The sequence below is a fragment of the Varanus komodoensis genome, unplaced genomic scaffold (genome assembly GCF_004798865.1).
Source record: "Varanus komodoensis strain SLA01 unplaced genomic scaffold, ASM479886v1 scaffold5, whole genome shotgun sequence".
NCBI lineage: Eukaryota > Metazoa > Chordata > Lepidosauria > Squamata > Varanidae > Varanus > Varanus komodoensis.
Genome location: NW_025336087.1, coordinates 16,391,828 through 16,413,469, shown reverse-complemented (window position 1 = coordinate 16,413,469; position 21,642 = coordinate 16,391,828). Strand labels below are relative to the sequence as shown.

Here is a 21,642-nt window from a genome sequence, read left to right as displayed (position 1 = left end):
GTTGTCTTCAAAACTCCTAAATAAGACCTAAATTCACTGGTCCATTTCAAGTGTTCTGAATGAACCTATGATCCCACCATCTGGAAAATAACTGATACCACTGAAATCATTAACAAGTTCTACTTTCTCTGGTTAGATGAAACCAGGAAAGGGCCCAAAGGCAGCCACTTATTTCTGAATAAAAATAAACAAAGATAGGTAAACAAAACCATCTTGTGGATTGTGCAAGGCAGGTTAATTTTTCTTCTTTTTTAAATAGGAATTTAAAACTGTTCATGTTACAAAGTTTCCTAGCTGAAATATCTTTGTTGAAGTATTCTTATCTTTGGCTCACATATAAAACTTATATATAACTTATATATAAGTTATTAGATTATATATTTGAATATATAATCAAAGTATACTTTTTGTTTTCTCTGACAATTAAAAGAGGCAGCTGGAGAACTTTGACATTCCCTTCAGCAGTAAATGTTAAAAAAAAACCAACAAAACCACCACATGTCCAAAACGATCTTACATAAGGCCATAAATTACTCAACTCAATTTCTTAAAGAAATTACTGAATAAGACCTTTATTTTTTTGTGCAACTGGCTTGAAAGGAATTGAAAATTGTGCAAGTTGGGTGGTCAGCCTTGGTACTCAACTCTTCAGATTCATTTACAGAGCTTGATTTGCAGTTATTCTCTGCCTGTACTCCAGTGGAAAATAAAATGCATCTTTCAATCTTCTCAATTTCCAGTTCTTTTACAAAGTGCCCCATTCTGTACTGACAAAATTGTTGACTATGAACAGAAACATCTGCTCAGAGTGGATGTCACCGTAGGGAACATCTCCATGTGCTTCACTCTTAAAATTATCACAGTTTGGCAAATACTACTTCCACATTCAGAACAGTAATGCATTCGTTTTCATTTATTAGAAATAATTAATCATTTATATTTTTCCCCTAAGTTAAGACAAGTAAAACTTCATTCTTATTCTTAATTTTCTTTAAAAAATAGAAAATATTAAATAGTCCATGTTACAAAAATTTTAGCTGACTTAATTTAATTACTGTACCACCCCACAGCTGAAGCTCTCTGCACTTCTATCCTAAACAAAGCCCAGTATTGTCTTGACCCAGTGTTAGATTAGCTCTTTAATCTTGTTTTGTTGCCCACTGATATTTTATATTATCATCTAAGAGATGTCCTCATTCCTATTTAAACTATAAACTTATGCTGTGTGTGCACCATCCCCCTTTCCCCAGAACAAGAAGCTTTTTGTTGGATTCTCATGTTGGTAAATTCCTGTGGTGCTGTTTGCCCACATGCAGTTCATCCTTATCAGGGCCATTTGGTCACAAGTAGTTGCAGGGGAAGAATGATACACACTGACACTACTTAGTGTAGCATATATTTATCCCACCAGTAGATAAATGACACTTTCATATTTACATAAGAGATAATCTATCAATAATGACACATCTTATTACTGTTCAGATGCTTTGGGGCAAAAATATTACTATTGTTTGTCAAAGGAGGGAATTTAAATGCTAGAGGAGGAAATTGCTTTAGTTCACGAAGGGAGGAAAATGTTTTACTGTTCCTTATTTAAGCATACTTGATGCTTTTCTTCTGTTCTGTCTGTGATTCAGTGGAGGTTGTTCTTCATTATATATTCCTTCATTGGCTGTGGATGCTCAATATGACTGTAATATATTCTTGGCTTTTGTAGAATGCTTTCAGTAGACTTAATATATATTTCACTGTAGTTCTGAGGAAGCTTAAATTAATGCCACACTTGCTAAATATTGACAATGGCAATGCTAGTTTCTTTCTACAGCTTTACTTAATATGTAGTTATCCATGATTTTTATTTTTAGACTATAGCTGAAATCCTTAAATCACTTACTCTGAAGTAGCGCTATTAGACTTAGTATAACTGCTCTGTAGAAAGGGGCCTGAAGCAGCAGATTACTGTTTAAATGAAAGATGTCTCATTGATGAAAGAAAGTTATAAAACTACAAAGGCGGCATCCTTAAAGAGTGTTCTGTCTCTAAATCTATCTGCATGCATGTACATCGTTACACACTGCAATTATTAACATATGTGGTACATTTTTCAAAGACAAAGAAATTGCATTCTAACTTCATTGAAAATTAATTGGTTACTGCCTTGACAAGCATTGGTCAGGTACTACAAACTGTAGTTATAACAGCAGAAGAATCAAAAGTTTCTATATAATACTAGCTTGAAATACTGGATTATAAGTTTCTGAATGTATCAGAACCTTTTGCTCAATATGGCAGATCATTATTTGTTCAATTATGTGTTCTCAAAAGCTTGTAGGCCTTGGGATGCGCTGCTGAAGTCATTAGTTCCTGCAAAGTATACAGCTTTCCCTGAAGGTCTGCCAGAGAACCATCCTTTCTTTGAAGGTGTCCCCTGTTAGAAGGACTGTGCTATCCAAGTCAGCTTTAAAGGTAAAAATCATAACAACGGTAACAAGGGAGACCCTTGAAGGGTCCGAAGTTGTTCATCAACAGTAGACTGAACAAGCACATAGGGCACAGTTGTAGCCATTATTGTGGGGTGTATTGTATTATTATTTGAATTATAGTAATTATTCTAACCTAGACATACATTTAATACATGTATTAAATATATTTAAACACATTTAAATTAGCACATCCCAGGTTTCGTGCAGATCCGTATCCTTCATTTGGCAATGTATGCTCTGATTATTTTACCATATGTAACTGGCCACCTTAACCTTTCCTGGAGTCCAGGATAAATTGAGGCAAAGGGGAGGGTTCCATCCAAACCTAACAGGATCTAATATAATTGGAGGCCTGGCTGGAACAGGGGAGAAGCCACCACACAAAGGAGCACAAGCTGTTATTTTTTTCCATAGCAAGTTTCATTTTGTCTAAATTACAAAACCCACCATCATAGTTCAGTTCTTTCCAGAAATGGTTGGATAGCCCTATGAATGAGTATAAGAAGGAATCTGTTCACCCATATAAGCACAGAGAAATTGATGTCTTTGTATGTTAACTGCACTCATTTAACATGTTCTTTTATAAAGCTATCATATTTTATCCAAATCATGTTTATTTAACAACTTAAGCACTTAATGAAAGCTTAACACCATGGCTAACACTAACCTAATTTCTATTTAACTAGGAAAAGCTTATCTAGTTAGAACTACTTAAAACTAGTCAATGTTTAACTATTTAAAGATTGGGGGATGGGGCAATGGAGAGACCATAGGATCTTGCATCTTCACCAAACCAATAAGTTTGAAGATGTCTTTTTAAATCTTGGCAATAGCTACTAACTCCACAAGTCAATGCGCATCATTTCTTGACTTCGCTTAACTGTCTGTATTTGTCACTTTCAGTCTTGTCAAACTTGTGCCTAAAATCTCTGCCATTCCTCTTTTTAGAAATATGTTTGTGTGTGGAGGAGATCTTGGATGGATATGGCTTTATAACTCTGAGTGTTTCTTATGGGCTTATTATTGTTATTGTTACTTGATTGGTTTTATTGTTCTATTGTTTTATCATGATGGAGTGTTTTTGTTCTGTTTGTTTGTTTTATATGTCCTTTTTAACCTTGTTAACTGCCCAGAGAGACTTTTAGCTAATGGTTGGTATAAAAATGAAATAAATAAAAAATGAATAAATGTGATTCTAATTACAAGTAGATTGCTTTATCCAAAGCAAAGGAAGTTTTGTTTCCTGCACGTTCCTCTTCACTTAAACTTCAGTAGCATATAGAACAAACAAAGGCATTTTTTGTTGTTTATTCTAGCTATTGAAACAAGTATTTTCATTTTGCCTTTTTTAAGTCATAGGAATGCTCCCACGATACAGCCCCATATCTAATAAGGGTTATTATTTTTTCCAAAAATGTTATGGGAGTGTTGTGTTTAAGGCTCGGCTATACCCAGGTCTTCCTCGGAAGTCACTTCTTGCATCAACTGCTCCAAGCTTATGGCTTTAAGAACTTACTTATCCAAAAACTCCATGGTATAAAAATCTAAACACACAGTCCTAGTCTCCTGTTCTAAACCGTTATTTCACTAATATTATTGGACTAATATTAATATGTAAAAGTTGTTTCCTTATGCTGCCCTTAATCAAAGTTGTGAGTAACAGAACAGAACACACATTCTGTGGAGAGAGTATACCAGAACTATCTTTATACTCTGGCAGCTGCAGATATGACCATAAAATGAGGAAATCAAGGTTCTTGTGAGTTCAGCATCTTTTATATGGCATTAAATCTTGACCTAAAAAAAGAATCCTCCAAGATTCTCTACATAGTTCAACATCACATATAGGACTGGTAGGGTGAGATAAATACAAGAATTCATCCCTGAGTGAATCAGTAGAATTGCTGTGATAATGAAGCTTTAAGGATCAGTGAAGCCAATAACAGGTTTGAAACCTTTTCGCAGATTTTTCACTCAGTCTACAGACTTCTCTGCATGCTTGAACAAACTGGTTAGTGAAAACTGCTACATATTTTCTCCTTTTAGTTAATTATTCCCAAAGCAGAACAGATTAAGCATTTTCATGGCATAAGTCAAAATGACATTCATGAGCATCCACACTGGGGTGCTTAGAAATGCCATAGTGGGAACAGTGTAATAAACAATTACTTTTATATTTGCTTTAGACAGCAAAAGCAAGCTCTGTTAAGCCTTCCCGAAGCTGAAAAACGCTGAGCGCTGCTGCTCGGGTTAATGGGGAATCTTGAAGAGCTGTCTATCTGCTGAACTCAGGGAAGGATGTTGCAAATGCATCCCTTCTTCAAAGAATACCTGTTCTTAATATGTCACCAAAGTCAAGGATAAATGTTAATGAGCCTAAACAGTTCTTCATCTCAAAACTTTACTAAGGCACACAAGGCTAGCATCGTATGGAAACTTACTTAGAAGTAGCTCACTGAATTCAATACCCATCCACTAAGACTGGCTACAGATGTCCTTCTTAGGGAACCACCTGCAAACAGGGGAAGGGTCTTTCAGTAGTTGTACCCCATTTATGGAATATGCTCCCCAGAGAAATACACCTGGTACCTTCATTGCTATCTTTTTGGTGCAAGACAAAGGCATTTGTATTCACCAGACATTTTCAGAATCACTGAATTAATATTTTATACTTTTAAGGGATTTTAATGAATTTTCTCACTCCTGTGCCTGAGGTAATTTTATCACCTGTTCTAGTTATCTGTCAGGGCATAATGTGTTTTATTGCATTTTACTTTACAAATTGTTATTGTAAGCACTTTTATCATATGAATTGTATTGTTATAAATTTGTTTTGGATTGTACACTCCCAGAGAGTCCTGAAGGATTAACACTTTATAAATATAACAAAGTACATTTGAACTGTTACATTTTTCTCTGATAACTAATGTAGATCCAGTTTAACAAAGAATTTTCTCTCATAGCATATCTCAAAATGTTCCTCAGACATTTTCTAGGTTCCCCAAAATGTTTTAGGTTCATTCATACCTGCATTTCTGAGGTATGCAGAGCAGGGGCAGGTGATCCTGTTCTTTGCCTGAAGGCACCAATGCCTCGCCGTCCCTACACCTTTCTTGGGCTGCATTCACACATAGCATTAAACCACGCCACATGGATACTGGAGTTACCAACAAAGCCAGCATCCTTTTGTGTAGGGCAGTTTCCACAAGAGGAGAATGCTGGCTCTAAGAGCAGAGCAGAGCAGAGCAGAGCAGAGCAGAGGCACAGCAGTTTCAAAGCACTCTAGAGTAAACTGTGGTGACCAGACTGGAGTACCGAGCATGGCTGTCTCCAAGGTTGCTGCTGCTAGAGGTGGTGTGGCAAGATGCCCCACTGCTGCTGAGTTTCTAAACCTGCAGGTGGGCATTGGGGAGGCCTCACACAGGCAGAGAATGGGAAGATGGAGCAAAGGGTAGAAACCATAAACAAACCATTATTTCTCTCCATGGTTCCATGCAAAACATACTTACTGTACCTCACCACTCTTGCTGGGTTCACAGATAACAACAAACCATGTTGCATGTGAAACTGCCCTTGGTATCCATCAAGCAGCTTTAGCCTTCACGCTTGAAAAACACAGCTAAGATTGCTGTGACATGTTTTTGTTGGTGCTGAAAACTGCCATCTCAAGCTTAGACTCTGATGATTGATCAGATAAACTACGCTCAGCCTTGGTACCCAGGTTACTTGTTCTTTGCTAGGGTTTCAAGGACATCTATTGTGTGGTGATGTCGTCCAGGACAGTTTCTTAAATTGCAAAATGTGACCAAAGTCCAAAATGTTGTTTGAAACTTGCAGACCTACAAGAAAGGACCTAAACAATAGCCCTCTACCTGGTGTAGCAATCTGCATGTTTTTGCTTTGTGACCATTCTCAAAGAAATGCTTCCTCATATGAAATAGAAGTAGTGAAATTTCTTGGAAGGCTTTACTGCCTTGGAAATGCATGTACAAACGGAGCCTTCATTTTTTAAAAAACCTCTTCATCAAAGAAAACAACTATCTCATATTATTATGCATTGAAAAAAAACCCTTGATGATAGCTCTCTATGTTTAGAATGGTTATTCTCATATTTAAACAAAGAGAATTGATGCCTAAAAATAGCTTACTGTGGCTAAGTATAACATTTTTTCATGATTAATAGAGTAATCTAGTAAATTCCAAATTCCATAACCTAGTAAATTCCAAGAAAAAGGACAAGGGCTGAGCATAGTTTATCTGATCAACTGTGATTTTGACTGCTGGCTACACAACTGATGTCCTTGTAAAAGTAATATTAGAATTCAGTATAAACTGTTAAAAGAGACAGGGACCACTCGCTGCCAACATTGTGTGAGTCCTCATTGCAATTGTGAACATTAAGTTGTGGCAGGACCCGACCGAGATGTCTTGCTGACTGAGGCAAAGGATAGGATGATTGCATGTGGAGAAGTCCATTGGGTTGGCAGCTGAACATAACTATATTCCCCACTGACCTACGGGCACCAGGCTAACTTGGCGGGTACAACACATACTGTTCTGTAATCCAACTGAGGGAAATGGAGGAGTCCTCGGGGGAACAATTAGAGGGTGCAACTATTCTCCTATGCACATATACACCCCAGCATCTGCCCTGATGCAGCCTCTTCATTCTGTCTCATGGTAGGTCTGGCCCTGGATATTGGCTCAGAATTCTAATATTGTGGGAATCCCAGAACACATACGCACAGCTAAGAACATGCATCTCCTGCACAGCTTATAATCATGAGTGGCACTGTCCAGATATTTAGTAGTAACTATTTTCATCACACTGATATACTTTGATTCTGGATGTGTGTCTCATACTTCCCACCATCCCATTCATTCCTGATGTGTGGTCAGAAACTACCTTTGTTGTTGTTTGGTTAGGAGAAAGCATGGTAATTGGGCAATGGACTATCAAGTTAGTTCTTAATATTTATCATACTAAATATAGTTCCTGTAAAAGTGGATCATTGACTAGAACAGAACAATCTTACCTCTATTATTTCAAAGTGTGCACATAAAATATATATTAGGTACACAGAGCTGTAACCTATTTCTGTCTAGAGCTTCTGGAAACATAAATGCAGACTAGGGAACATTACCTTTTCTCTTTTGATTCATTATGTACTTCCAACCCTCCAAAATAAACTAGACAAGATTAAGACGGACCAGATGATGTTCCTAATTCTATGCAGTCATTTCCCCAGGCACCAACATAGACGAGAAAGTTACAGCAGCATTTGGAGAGATGACAGACCATTTTAACGTGGGTCCTTCCTTGGTGTTCCTTCCTGTGCTGCTTAGCAACATTGGAGGGCTCAGCCCACACAGAACAAGCACTGAGGCTTCTCTGCACATCTCCACTAACATTAAACTGGGACCTGGCTGGTACGGAAAAGAGTGTAGTTCAGGCTCGTCCCACACAGACCTTGACCAACAGGTGAAGGAAGGAGCAGTACTGCAAGGTCACATGAGAAGGACCCTAAGATATAACCCATTGTTGCATTCCAGTAGTACCCTTTGAATCACAGACACATACACAAGAAGACTTCATCAGATGGCCAACCTTCTGATTAATTGTTCATATTTTCTTTTCATGAGCAGTTTTATTCTAGGGCCAGTTGAAGCCATTGCTCTTTTTCACCTAGACTTCCCCCTGGGCTTCTTAACAGTCAGCTGTCTGTGAACAATCACCTCAGAGTATCCTATACTCTCAGCTCAGAAATGGACTGAGCTGTGTGTGTGTCATTAGAATCCATTTCCCTGAATATCTTCTGGTTCATTCCCCTGACTCGCTAATCCTTATTTTGAGCTGTGCTTACTGCAGCTGTAATCTGTATACAAGTGCACACATGTATTCACTGAAAAGAAACGCATTCTGTGGTTTATAAAATAGACATTATTCTAATTATTATCACAGCCTAGGATAGTGCAGTTATGAAATGGTCAATTGACTATGATTTGCCCCTGAGAGGGTTTCCCAGTTCTCAGTGGGAGCTGCAAGGTCAGTTTGTTGAGCTCTTTTACCTGTGCTGACATTCTTTGTGACAGAGAAATTCTACTGGAGCTGTCCCAGCACTTCTTGAAAAGTACCCTCCCCTCATTTGCTCACTTATCACAGAATAATCAGAGGCTGAGTATCCATACATATAAAGTTCCATTTACTTATGTTACCTGTTGCCTCCAGACAATTTGGCATATACGAAGGACTTTCTTTTGCATTTCCTAATATGCTGCCAATCAGTTAGATTAGGTTGCTCTCCAAGTCCTAGTCTTTTAAGAGCATTTTTGCACTGAAAACAAGAAGGAATGCAAAGTATCTGAGAACAGAAAGAAAGCCCAGTGCTAGCACATTTGAAGGGAGGAGGGATAGCTGTCTTCTCATTCTTCCACGCCAATCTGTGTGCAGGAAGAGAGGATGGACTTGGTGCACCAAATCTTCCAGCACTTTCTTGAAGGTACCACCAGTTGCCTATGAAGGTACATTCTCAAATGTGGGCCTGAATGAATTCATGAGGATGAGTAGAATGATCTCAATGCTAACCCCAACAAATTGAAATAACCTAGATGAAATGGGATACCTGGCAAACCATTGTATAAGGTAAATTTTAACACACACACACACACACACACACACACACACACACACAATCATGTGCTATCATTCTTGGCATATCCCAGGTCAGATCAGGCAAATAAGGGGCAGAGCACCAACATTAGATACATGAAGGACAGCATTCGAACAGGCCTGATGCAATGGGAAGATAAGCCAGTAGGCCAGGGATTTCAGGGGGAACAAAGGAACTGCATGAGACCACCAAATGCATGTGGCAGGTAAGACCACCAGGAAGTGGTTATGAGGTATGGATGGTTGATATTAAAGCAACTGCAGATGGTAACCACCCAGAGATCAGGGTGCAGTGTCTCAGGCTTGTGGGTCAAATCCAGTCTAGCTGAGATCCCACTCTGCATCTGCAGGGTTTTCCAGGAGGGCACATTCCTTTCCCCTGGCCTCACCCCTTTCCCCTGACCACTGATCATGGAGTTATTTCCTGGCATTTGCAATTTTCCCCATTCCAAAAAGATCAAAATCCTTCCACCAAGCTTGAGTTACTGCAGTAAGAACTGTAAGTTAAAATATGCTGGTGTTTTTGGTATTTTCACCCCAATCCCTTTACCTTTAACCCCACCCCATTTTGCTTTTAGTCTTATCAAACAGAGAGCAACCCTTGTTTCTTTCTCCAAATTTGGCTGAAAGAGGTTGAACACTCCTGTAATCAGTAAGAAGGTACAGAAGGACTGCCCAAATGCTCAGATGTTCTTTATTCTGGCTTGAGAGAGATATAAAGTAACTGGCAACCAACAGGACTTCTCAGTGGAAGCACCCTACATGCAGAATCTCCTCCTACAAAAGGTTCTCTTGTCTACAAATCTAATTCCATTTCAACACCAGACAAACACCTTCCCTCCTTTGATACATCAACTGTGATTTTTCTATTGATTTTAGTATTGATTTTTCTATTAATTCTGCTGTGATTTTGTGATTTCTTCATTGCATTTTTAATTGTATTTACTGTGTTTCTGACTGATGGAACCCCTCATGGGAGATCATTCAACTGAAGAAGAGCATGCATATGTAATACATGCAGTGATGTTCACAAGTGCTAGGACTGCAAACCGAGCAAGAAAAAAGGAGTCAGTTGCAACATTTTTCATTTGCAACATTTATATACCACTCTACATCTGAACAGATCCAAGACTGATTTTTATTTTATTTTTTTGTGAGGAAGGGGAGCTGCCAGAGAAGTCATTTTATTCTCCTCGGCTATCATTTTTTAGGCTATACAACTTAAGAAGCCATAGCTTTTTTTTTAAGCTACATAACTTGTGTGTGAGTCTCTTTCTCAAATCCATTAATTTGCCTAGATGCTTTTTAGGCTCCGTTCTCTGGCTCACAAGCACGGAGAAACCTGGCTGAAGCTGATAAAAAATTGAAATTTATTTAGGACACCCTGTCAAGCTTGACAGGGGCTGGATGGGATTATTTATGCATTATTGTTTTTCTATTCTTTTCTTTCTTTCTTTTTTGAAGGATGGAAGGTGTTCATTTTACTAGTTCTCCTACAGCATTCACATCAGAAAACTTGCTCTGATACTAATCTTTCCCATAACAGAGAACATGTACAGGTTTGGTGTTTTCGTGAGAATTAAACAAAGAGCAAAACACAGTTCAAATGGTGCACTGAGTATAGAAAAGGTTATATGATAGAGGCACACTGAAATTTGTTGAAAGGTGACATTAAAAAAATCAATAGAAAGAATCAGTTTAAACTTCTGCTTACATAGGGGTATTTATGTTTATGGTGCCAAGTACCACACTGGTTCTGAATTTAAGCATTCTAAGTTTTGGCCCATTTGTTTTGGAATTAAAGTTCTTACTAGTTTCAGGTATTTCCCCAGAGGTGAAAATTAGTTAACATTTTCTGAAAGAATGACAGGGCATTTATATTTTAATAATGCCTGAAGGTAAGGATGACTATTCATTTCTTCAGGTAATGATACTCTTTTTCTTCCCATATTGGACAAGTAGCATCCATATAAAATCTATAACTTAATAGTTTGTAACAATATACCACAGATCTTTCTTTGTGTGTTCTTTTCAAAGAGAACTTTTCTATTTTCAAATCGTAATGAAAATAGCATGAATAAAATGGCCATTTATTTATTTCATGAATACACTTAAAGCTATAAGGAAACCTCATGTTTAATCCTGTTTGTAGGGTCATGAGGTTACCTTGGCAACTGTGTGAAAAGCAGCAAAGAATGTATATATATCTTATGAACAGCGTAACACAAGGATGTGTTTCCTGGTGTCTATGGATATCAGTAAAGGAATGTGAAGAGAAATCATCATTCTGTACTGATGGTCCTAGAATCAACTTACAATGGAAGAGAGCAGGCTATTTAGTCAATTATTTAAGCTCTTAAAAAGCTGCAGTTTATTGTAGGTTGGCAATTATCATGAATTATTTTTTCAAGGCTACAATTTTCATTTTGCATGAGGAATGAGAATAGCACAATAGATGCATTTGCTTTTTCAAACAAATAAAATTATTTCTCAAATACTGACTGAAATCTAAGCCTGTGTTCATTTTCTTTAGAAAGAAGTATAATAAACAACAGATATTTCAAATATGTTAATTTAAAACAAAGCACTCTCACATACAACAGTGAAAAATTATGTGAGGCAAATAATAATTTGGGACATGGATGAGCCCACTTCGGAATAAATTCATGTTCTCTCTCAATCAACAGAATCTATTCTGATTCTTATCTGCTCTTTGAATTACAAGTTGCCTATTCCCACATTAATGTCACCAGTTATGACTTTTTGCCAGTGTAGAAGCCATTTTAATCAAATATTTTCCTAGAAACAATGCTGCATCCTGGCATGGTGTTATTTCAGTTGCGCCATTCTGCTGAGAAACATCCCTGCATTGCCACTTATGGCAACTTTGCCACCCTTTATAGTAGAGGCAAAAGTGTTTGGGGTAGGGATTAAATGATAGAAGTTAAATCCATGTCCTTCTCATCTGTCATGATGTGCCACTTGGCCACCAAAATTGAGAAAGCAGAACAACTACCGCAAGCCTCCGAAAAAATAGTCTCTGATAATATTCCTGCTTTTCATGAAAAAACAGATGGCCCTGCCATAGTGATGGTGTCCCAGTATGAGAGAGATTCCACAAAGCTTTCTATGAAATCAAGCATTACAGTAATAAGGGGATTTCTAGGAGCAGTTTCTAGTCAATCAGTACAGTGTTGCATTGATGAGATAATATGATTCTCCAGATGTTTCTCCTCATTAAAGATGGAAAAAACACACAAGAAGAAAATGGAATCATTCAGAATGTGAGAACTACTACAGCTGTCTCAGTGATTAACTGGGAAATTAACACTCTCACAGATGACAACCTAATTACATAGTGATAGAGAAAATCTACACAGTGCCTAAAAGAACTTTACAAATTCACATGTGAAAGAAATACACAGAGATTTCCCATTATGTTAGTTTTGCACAGGCAAGCATACTTGATGTGGAAGTGATTCAAATAAACAAATTCAAATATTCCATATTCCTTCTGAGGTAGTTCATGATTGTACCCTGGGCAACTGAGCAATTGTGTTGAAGATTTATAAAGTAGGAGAGTTAATTTGCTACCTCAGTCCTCAGAGTCTACTTTCTCTGCTCTAAGGATTCAAACATCCTAAACAAGTTCCAGTTCAACTCCTTCTACACCCAAACTAATGTTTTTCAGGCCCATTGCATCCAACTAATATCCACAATCCAAATATGCTGTAACTGAAGACATGCTACACTGGCAAAATGAGGCATTTTCCTATATCTAAATCTGGATGGAAAACCTCTGTCTCTGAAGTTGTTAGATCATAGCTTCCATCGTCCCTGACTATTGGCTACATTGGCTATGGCTGATGGGAGCTAGAGTGCAACAGCATTTGAAAGGCTACAGTTTTCCTACTCCTGAATTTAATGAACAATCCACTGCCAAAATTCATGATGTACTAACTGATGTCCACCAATGACTCTCAACCCTTATCTAGCTTCTCACACATCTGGTATCACTGATATCTGTGACATTGTTCATCTATCTATCAGGTGCTCACCAGCTGGCCTCTGAAGCAAGAAGCTTATTTTATGCAAGTAAGAATAATGTCCCAGCTCAAAGACCAGCATGAGTGGCAATGTGGACTCTGGTTCTGTTTATTCTAAGGCTTAATGTTGTGATTAATCTATGCATTCTGCCAAAGTCTCTTACATGAATGTTTCACACACTTGTTACATTTTGGAGGCAGGAAATATGCATAGTAAAGAAAATGGTAAATAGCATTCAAAAGGATGCATTCTCTTTTCATAAAATGTTGCATTCAGAAAGTGATGGTTCCCTCAACTTCAGACAGCTTGAAAGTAGAGGGGTCAAGAAGCCAAGCACAGCTGGTACAAAACCTGGGCTCCAATAAGCACTTTAAGCATGCTAAGTAAACACATTTTAAATGCCTACACAAGAAGCAGGTGTGCAAATTATTCTTGGTACAGACAGAAGTCATGTTCTCAGTATCCCCTCAACCACTCTTAAACAACAGCCTCACCTCAATCCCCAGTATTTGGCAGCTCGTAAAAGCATTATAAGTGCAGAAAAGTTCCTTTTTCTGCTGCTCATTCATTCCCACCTAGCCCTTGAATCATAACTCTCCATTACTGCTCTTTTTAATCCATTACAACATAACTGAAACATTTTCCCTTTGTACCCAACCAAGACTAATGATAGCTGTACAATATGTAGGCTTACAAGGATCAACTATGGGAGAAGGGATTTTTCTGGATCATACAATTTGCATTCAACAATGCTACAAAGGCAAAGTATGAAATGCACAGAAAGAAATAGGAGCTCATAGCAGATTTCAGTGGCAGCACATGAATGGTCCCCCTTTCATGAGAATACCCCTCCCCAAAGGGATGGCTCCCAACGCTCACATATTTTTCCTCATTAATTTGCACACCTGCCCTAGACCTCCTTGTGACCCAAGTAATTGTGTGCTTTATGGTCCTCATTAACTTGTACACCTGTCTTGAATTTGGACTTGAGAAACACATGGGTTGCTTGTACAATAAATTTTCTCATGGAAAACCACTACATTCTTATATTAAAAGTAATCATTTTAATCCCTGAAGTGATATTCTCTCCTTATCGACATTTTTGTGGAGCTGCCAAAGTCAGACATTATGAGCTTGATGTTTAGCCAGATTTCCATCTATCCTTTGTTTCCACAATGGAATTATGTAATTGTGCCTTGGGGGGGGGGGGTTGTCCCAAACAGCTTTTCATACAATCTAACAGAGCAAAGAAATGCCATCAATAAGCATTTAGTTTTCATTACATTAACAAAGGATAATTGTTAAAATGGCATAAATACAATAGTATTGAAGAACATGTATTCCGTGAATCTGAAGTAAGATGAAGGCTAGGAAAATCATCATATAAAGCCCAAAGGATCAATCTGGGTACAAAGTTATGGGCTGTTCCATTCATTCATGAATTGCAAACATCCATGTGTACACACATACATCTACAAATAAGACTGTTGCAAAATATTATCCCACTTCAAGCAGCCCTTTAAGCAGGCTGTGAAAATGGCTGATCCCCATTTTGTCAACTATTGGCTACTGATCTATTTCCAGGAGACTTTTTTCAAAGACTTACAGGAAGCATGCTGACTGTTGGCAGACACTCTCTCTTTTTTTAGTCCTCCCCTCCTCTGTTGGTGTGGCTGTCTGTGGCAGTGGTGGCACTCTGTGAGGGTCAGCAGGACTCCCTCAAATGTCTGAAAGTGTCCATGGAATTATGCTAAGACAAGCTGTTCTATTCTGACCCAGTTCTTAGGGGAAATGGCAGAACATGATATTTCCTAGGAACCTTAATTCCCAATAAGTGTATAGCAGATGCTAACCAATCTTACCATTGGCTAGCTACCTTTATTGGCCTCTGTTGGCGAAGCTGCAGGACCCGGTAAGCAAGACTATCTGGCATAGACCACAGACCATGCTTTAGTTATTTGGTGCAAAGAATGAGTTTTCCAGAAAGATTGGGAAGTTAAGAAAGTGTTCATACATACTACTTCAGACATACTACCAACATACAAAATTCCAAAGTGGTGTTGAAATCCTTTGATTCCCTCCCTCCCCCATTTAGAATTGTTGCTGGAAAAAGTTGAACCCAATCAAGGAGCATAAATGTTAGAGGAATTGTGTTAGGTCTTGTACTCACTCTGCATCTTCAAGACTGAACTTGGATCATGTGGTACCTTCCTGAGTAGCATCCATTTGGCCAATGAGGCCGACTCAGAGGAAAGATCCGACTGGCTGTAATTAATGATGTAATCATTGCAGATTGATCAGTAAAACAAATTCCAAACTCTAACAACATGAATTGTGTGCACGTGTTGCTTGGCAACCCCTTCTTTACCTAAATCTAGATAACAAATTGGCATCCGACAGGAATATGAAAGAGAGGACACAAGCGGAAATTGGTTACTGATCCATTTAATCTCTATGAGAAGGTCACAATTTTTCTTCAGGATGATGCCCACTTAGTATGAGTATGAAAAGATTTTAGTTACATTTTAGCAGGAGTTGAATGGAAAGGCTGAGGACGGAAGAAAAGAAACGGATCAGAATAAAGACAGAAACAAGGGGCATTGCAAGGATGGTAATATAAATAGATTTAAAGTATCAAAAAAATGGAAGATGTCCAAATGGAAGTCTATCTTCTGAACGAGAGAAATCAGAAGGGTGAGGCCATACGGATGGTTGACCAGCAATGCAGCAAAGAAGCAAATCCAAGACAAGAATAATTGCATCCATAATGCAATGGAGGGAGCTGGAGCACTTTAAGTAGTATCGTTAAATGTGATGAGGACTTCCCAGATGCAGGGCAGGAAAGCTTGATTCAGACACCACATGGGCTTCTCAGAATGCTCCTGACATGTGTTTCCCATGAACATGACATACTCACCCCAGAGCCTGGGTAGTGATTTAGGACACAAGTATACATACTACAAAACGCACAGAGCAGAGTGCAGTCACACATGCTGATTGCTTTTCTAGCTTTTCTTTTCTGAGAAAACTGACCATATTCCTTGAGATATAGGAGCATTTGCTCATGTGTTACACTCTTTCAACCACAGATGGCAAGTAGGCAGGCAGAACTTTTGAGGGACCACTTTCTTACATACAAATTGGCTGGTCATTTTGTGGAACTGTGGAGCACATGGTTTCAATCACATCTTCTTTAGAAGGGTAAATCGGCTGAGGTTGAACAACAATGCCAGTAGCACCCAGCTCGTGGAACCCCTTCATTTTGCTTCCTCACTTTCAGGCTTTCAAGTATTTTTCTAAGACATTTTTATTTCACTGAGCTTTTGTTCTAACATTATTGTCCCTCCCCTACCTACATGCCCACACACTCACATACACACTTCCTGATTGTGTTAGTGCTTTCTTCTCTTCTTACTTTTATTTAATTATCATTTACTGTGCGTTTATGGGTACCAATTTGGAGATCACTTGACAAGCCAAAAAGCATACAAATAACTTTTCTAATAAATGAAGAAATAAACCTTGACCTAGAAGGAAGGCAGCTTCTCTGTTGTATACCTGGTGCCATTCACAAAAGGGAGTGTGTTTCCCTTCTGTGATTTCCCACAACAAAGGTAGTTTTTCACATATGTTTCTTCTGTATGTCTAGCAGCTCTTGGAAAAATATGTTTCTGAAATGCAATTTCTTCAAGTGATCCCCCAGCTCCAATAAGCTTACTGCACAGCTATATACTTGAGCAAATTTCATAAGGCTTAAGCAGGAAATATTCTGAAAATAATTTAAAGAAACAAACCCAGTTTGTATGATCTTGCAGCCAATTTTTGGTTTATTTAAAGGTTGTTTCACCCTCAAATAAGCCATTTCACCCGGCTTTGGATGGCACTACAAGCTACACTCAGGTGATTAATCGACACCTTGCATGGACCACAGTTTAAAGAAACTACCATGTCTTTTTTAAGCTGCAATTACCATGAAAATAGGGCCACTATAAACATCTGATGAATATCTATTGTACATGGTCAATGAATTAGCATTAAATGCTGTAATAATTTTTATGAGGTCCATCAGCTCAGCTCATCTAACTCTAGCTATCAAAACAAACTCACCACACGAATTTCTATTAAATGATAATGAAAATGTAACAGACAGTTCAAGCATAGCAGCATACAAAAATATTACTATTAAATAATAAATTACCACTAAACTCTTATGATATTAACCACTGGGCAGAACACAGTAATGGCACCATCTCTGCTCAACTGTATTACTGTCAGTAATTAATCATTGGCAATAGAAGAGCAGGAGAAGTGAGTCTATGGTCTACTTTTGTTTAGCTGAAGCATTCACACTGATTTCTGCTTTTGTGGCAATTTCACTTGTCCATCTATCCACACTCATTCATTATATAAGGCACTAGATACTAGACAACTATACATGTTCTACTCATGAAACTGCAAAAGATTTTTCAGTGAAACTTATAGAAGTACCTTACTGGTTAGAAAGAAGACTATATGAAAAAGCAAAACTACAGAATTACAAAGGAAAATTATACACAGCCAGATATCCAATATGCTAGTTTGTCTAACAGTGTTTCTATCTAACATCAAAACATAAAGTCACTGATGAGTGAGAAACATATGCCTCCTCTCAGATCTTTTTTCAGTTGACACATTACCCTCGTCTCTTAGCACAGAAAAAATTATCATATAATTTATTACGTTAGTGGCAGTTGATGCCTCTGGATTAAAGCTGCACAGACAGTGCCCTCAGCTAAAACTCAAAAACCAAAACAAAGCAATGGGTGTTATGATTATAACCTGCCAAATTCACACAGTATCCCTTTCTTTCCCCAGATTTGATAGTACCCATTCATGTAAGCAAAAGAAAGAACCTGTACTTTGTTTAGCTGATAGCACTGCAGATGCCATTGTTAATAGCTACAGATTAATGAAATGTTAACACGCTCCAATGCTACGTTCAAGAGTAGTAACGCATGATGTGGAAGCCATGGAATTAAAATGCCTTGTTCCACATATAATGGATGTCAATTCAATGATTTGATAACATCATACAGGAAGCTCTGGTTACTGTTGCATCCACCTCTATCAATCCTGATAATTCACTCCTCTGTATAGCCTATAATTAATAGTAATACCTAATTAGCTATCAATTATTTACAGCATACAAAGAATAAGAAATGCTTTAAAAGTTAAAGAATAGTTCAAAACACATGTGCTTTGACCAAATGCCCATAATTTTGGGTATCTAGCCTGGGAAGCAAGACTTACCTGTATCATTGCCTGCGATACTAACAACAATTACTTTTATGTCAGCTTTGTTTTCAAACCCTACTTCATCTGAAGTAGGAGGCTTTTCTTGGGACTCTAACACCTCCGTGGGTGATCCTGTTGGCTGTGCAACTGCAGTAACACTGGATGATGTAAAATATTCTGTATCAATTTCTGGCTCTGCCTTCTTGCCTGCAAAATCATCATCAGTGGTGGTTTTAATGGGAGAAATGGATTCATCAATTATTAGTACGTCTATGCCTGCATCTTCATCAGGTTCCCATTCCATCAAAGGTGGCTGTGTTTTGGTAATTAAAGATTTGGATGCTGAAGTAGGTAGGATTTTGTCTACTGCAGCAAAAGTAGTTGTGGCTATGCCACTTATCACTGTTGGTTTACTTGTTGCAGGGGCAGAAAATAAAACAGACTCTGTTCCTAGGATGTCTTCTGTTGTTCCGGAACCTTCTGGGCTATGAGTCGTGACAGCCTTTGCTTTTCCCATATCAGTAGATTCTTCAGGGACATGCGTAACAGCTTTTGTAGAAAAGGTTTCTTTAAATTTGATTGTGGGGACTCCATCTTCACTCTCCGGGCTCGGCTTTGTGGGCAACACCATACTAGTAGTTAGCTTTTGTGCAGTGACAACATCCATTCCAGGAAACTTTGTGCTGGTTTCATATGTAGCTATTTTCATAATTGGACCCAAAGCTTCTGTAACTGCGTATTTCTCTTCATATGCAGATCCTTCAGCAGTCTGGTCATGTTCAGGTGTCAGAGAAAACTTTGTTGCCCCTGCTGCAGAGTCTGAGACAGTAGCTGGTTTCTCCGTATCTTGATCTCGACTACTGGGTTCTGTTTGAATGATAGATGTAGCATTCTTATCTAAGAATAGCTTGGGCTCTTTCACTACCTTTAATTCTGGATCAGTGCTGGAAGTTTCCAGCCATTCATCAGGCATCACAGCCCCATTGTCATCAGTGAGCTCCTCTTTGGGAATGAGAACTGTTGTGAGTTTTGTGTCACTTTTTACTTCCATTGATTGTTTTGTGGGCTTGATGGCAAGATGTGTTCCTTCTTTTGTTGGTGTAACAGAAGTTCCTGTTTCCACAGGTTGACTAAAGTTGCTTTTCAGTAGAGCATCTACAGAAGTTCTTATTGGTGCCACCTCTATTTGTTCAGTCTGACTTTCAGAAATTTCTTCACTGTGGTCAAAGACACTTTCTGTAGGTGTGACTATTACTAGGTCATTCAGTACAGTATCTGATTCTCTCAATTTTGATGAATCAGAAAATTCTGCAACAGTCTGAGGTAGAATAGTGGGTAAAGTAATTATTTCAGGTACCTTCTCTTTCTGTTTTGCTTTAGTCACTCCTGGTGCGACTGAAGAGATGTGGGGATGAAATGCATCTTTAGGGGGTATTATCTTCAGTTCAGTTAATAAGTTAGACGATCCATTTTCCACAGATATATTTAGTTCAACAGATGTAGCATCAGACACATTCTTATCTAAAGAAAACAATAATCATAAAAAGAATGAGAAAACAGACACTTGAAGCATTTGTTTGCTTCAAACAAATCTAGAATTTTTTTTAGAAAGAAATACTGAACTGCTCTCCTTCATCTGCACTATGTGAACTGTAGCTCCCTCATGTATTCGCTGAGAATGCTTTCAAGAGAGTAGGTGTAATTAAGCTGGCTAAGTCCCATTAACTTCCACTGATATAATTTGTTTTAAATGAGTTGTGGATTAGACTTTTAATTGCTATTTTCCCCATAAGACACCAAAACTCCCCATTTAAAAAAAAATCCATATGTCATATGGAACAGGAAGTTGCAATAACACAATGCATTGAAATGTATGATTTAAAAAAAATAAGAGTTCACCACAATTTGAAGATTGCCTATTATTGTTTTTGAAAATTCTAATAATTTAAGGCCTGGAGAAATGTTGTCCATGGGGTCGCAATGGGTCAGACACAACTTCATGACTAACAACAACAAATAATTTAAGAAAGCGTTTGCCAATCTGAGATTTCACACTTCATATGCATTATAGTATAAACTCCAAAAGAAAACGTGTGCCTGAATGGAACCTGGAACATAAAAACAACAACCCAAAGTTCCAATGTTAATCCCAGGTTTAGCTTTCCAAATAATATTCAGTTAGCATAGAAGTTATGTCCAACTAGTTGGCCAGAGCTCAGGATGATTTTCGGATGATTTTTGCCAATCTTTAAGATTTTAATCCTGGATTATTTCACTCTCATTAGACATTGCTTTATCACCTGCATGGATGAAAAGATATGGATTTCAAGTCCATGACCTCAGCTAGAAGAAGGGATTTATGTTAAAGCTGTTTCTTCTCAAAGAAGACATCCACTACAATTTCATCTGCCTTATGCCTAAAGAGATGACCCACCCAGAGATGGTTCTGTGGTTTTTTAAAGGCTCTTTCCAGCATTAACCAACTCCCTCTCTGTACAGATGTTTTGCATTACTAAACTCCTTGAATCATGTGTTCAATGGGAAATCTTCTTTGTGCTCCTTCTGATGCAAGACATGAGGCAGTTTTTCCTAATAAAATATCCACATCTAAAACAGCAAGAAAGCAAATTATCTCACCGACAGCTGCTTACATCAAAGTCTCTCCTACATTCTAAAAAATGTGCTCTTTTACATTATGCACAACCTGAATGAAGTTGATTTGGGATGAAGTCTTTTGGAATTGGAAAAGTTTTCCATTATTTTAAATCCTTCACATTTTAATAGCTTTTCACTCAAACAAACTTTCTTTTTTATTCGATACCCTTTTCAAAAATTTAACCAAGTAATGTTAAGAACAATGTTTTAATTTTCCTGAAATGTTCATTGTGAAGTTAGAGAATGCAATCCTTAAACGCATAGATCACAAATGGTGTAGGTAATATCCTACACGGAGTACAATGATTATGAATTAAACTAGAGAAAGTTCATCACATATGACACAGAAAGGTTGTGGCTTACAAAACAACAATGGCAAAGAAGCTGCTATCCTGGTGCCTGCTATCACTGCATGCAGTTGCTTGTTTTGTGAATCAGCAGCATTGAGGCACTGCACCAGGATGGCTCCCCAGTGGGGAGCCATTTAAAAATGCATAGCAGTCCAAAATTTGG

General features: G+C 38.0%; 1 protein-coding gene across 1 annotated transcript in view; it reads right to left on the bottom strand.

Annotated features, from left to right (window-relative positions):
* Positions 1–21,642, bottom strand: part of VCAN (versican) — a 147,055-nt gene that overhangs the window by 52,273 nt on the left and 73,140 nt on the right. Inside the window, exon 7 of the mRNA XM_044446193.1 lies at positions 18,490–19,995. Within this exon, the coding sequence (XP_044302128.1) occupies positions 18,490–19,995 (1,506 nt within the window). The remainder of the gene's footprint in view (positions 1–18,489; positions 19,996–21,642) is intronic.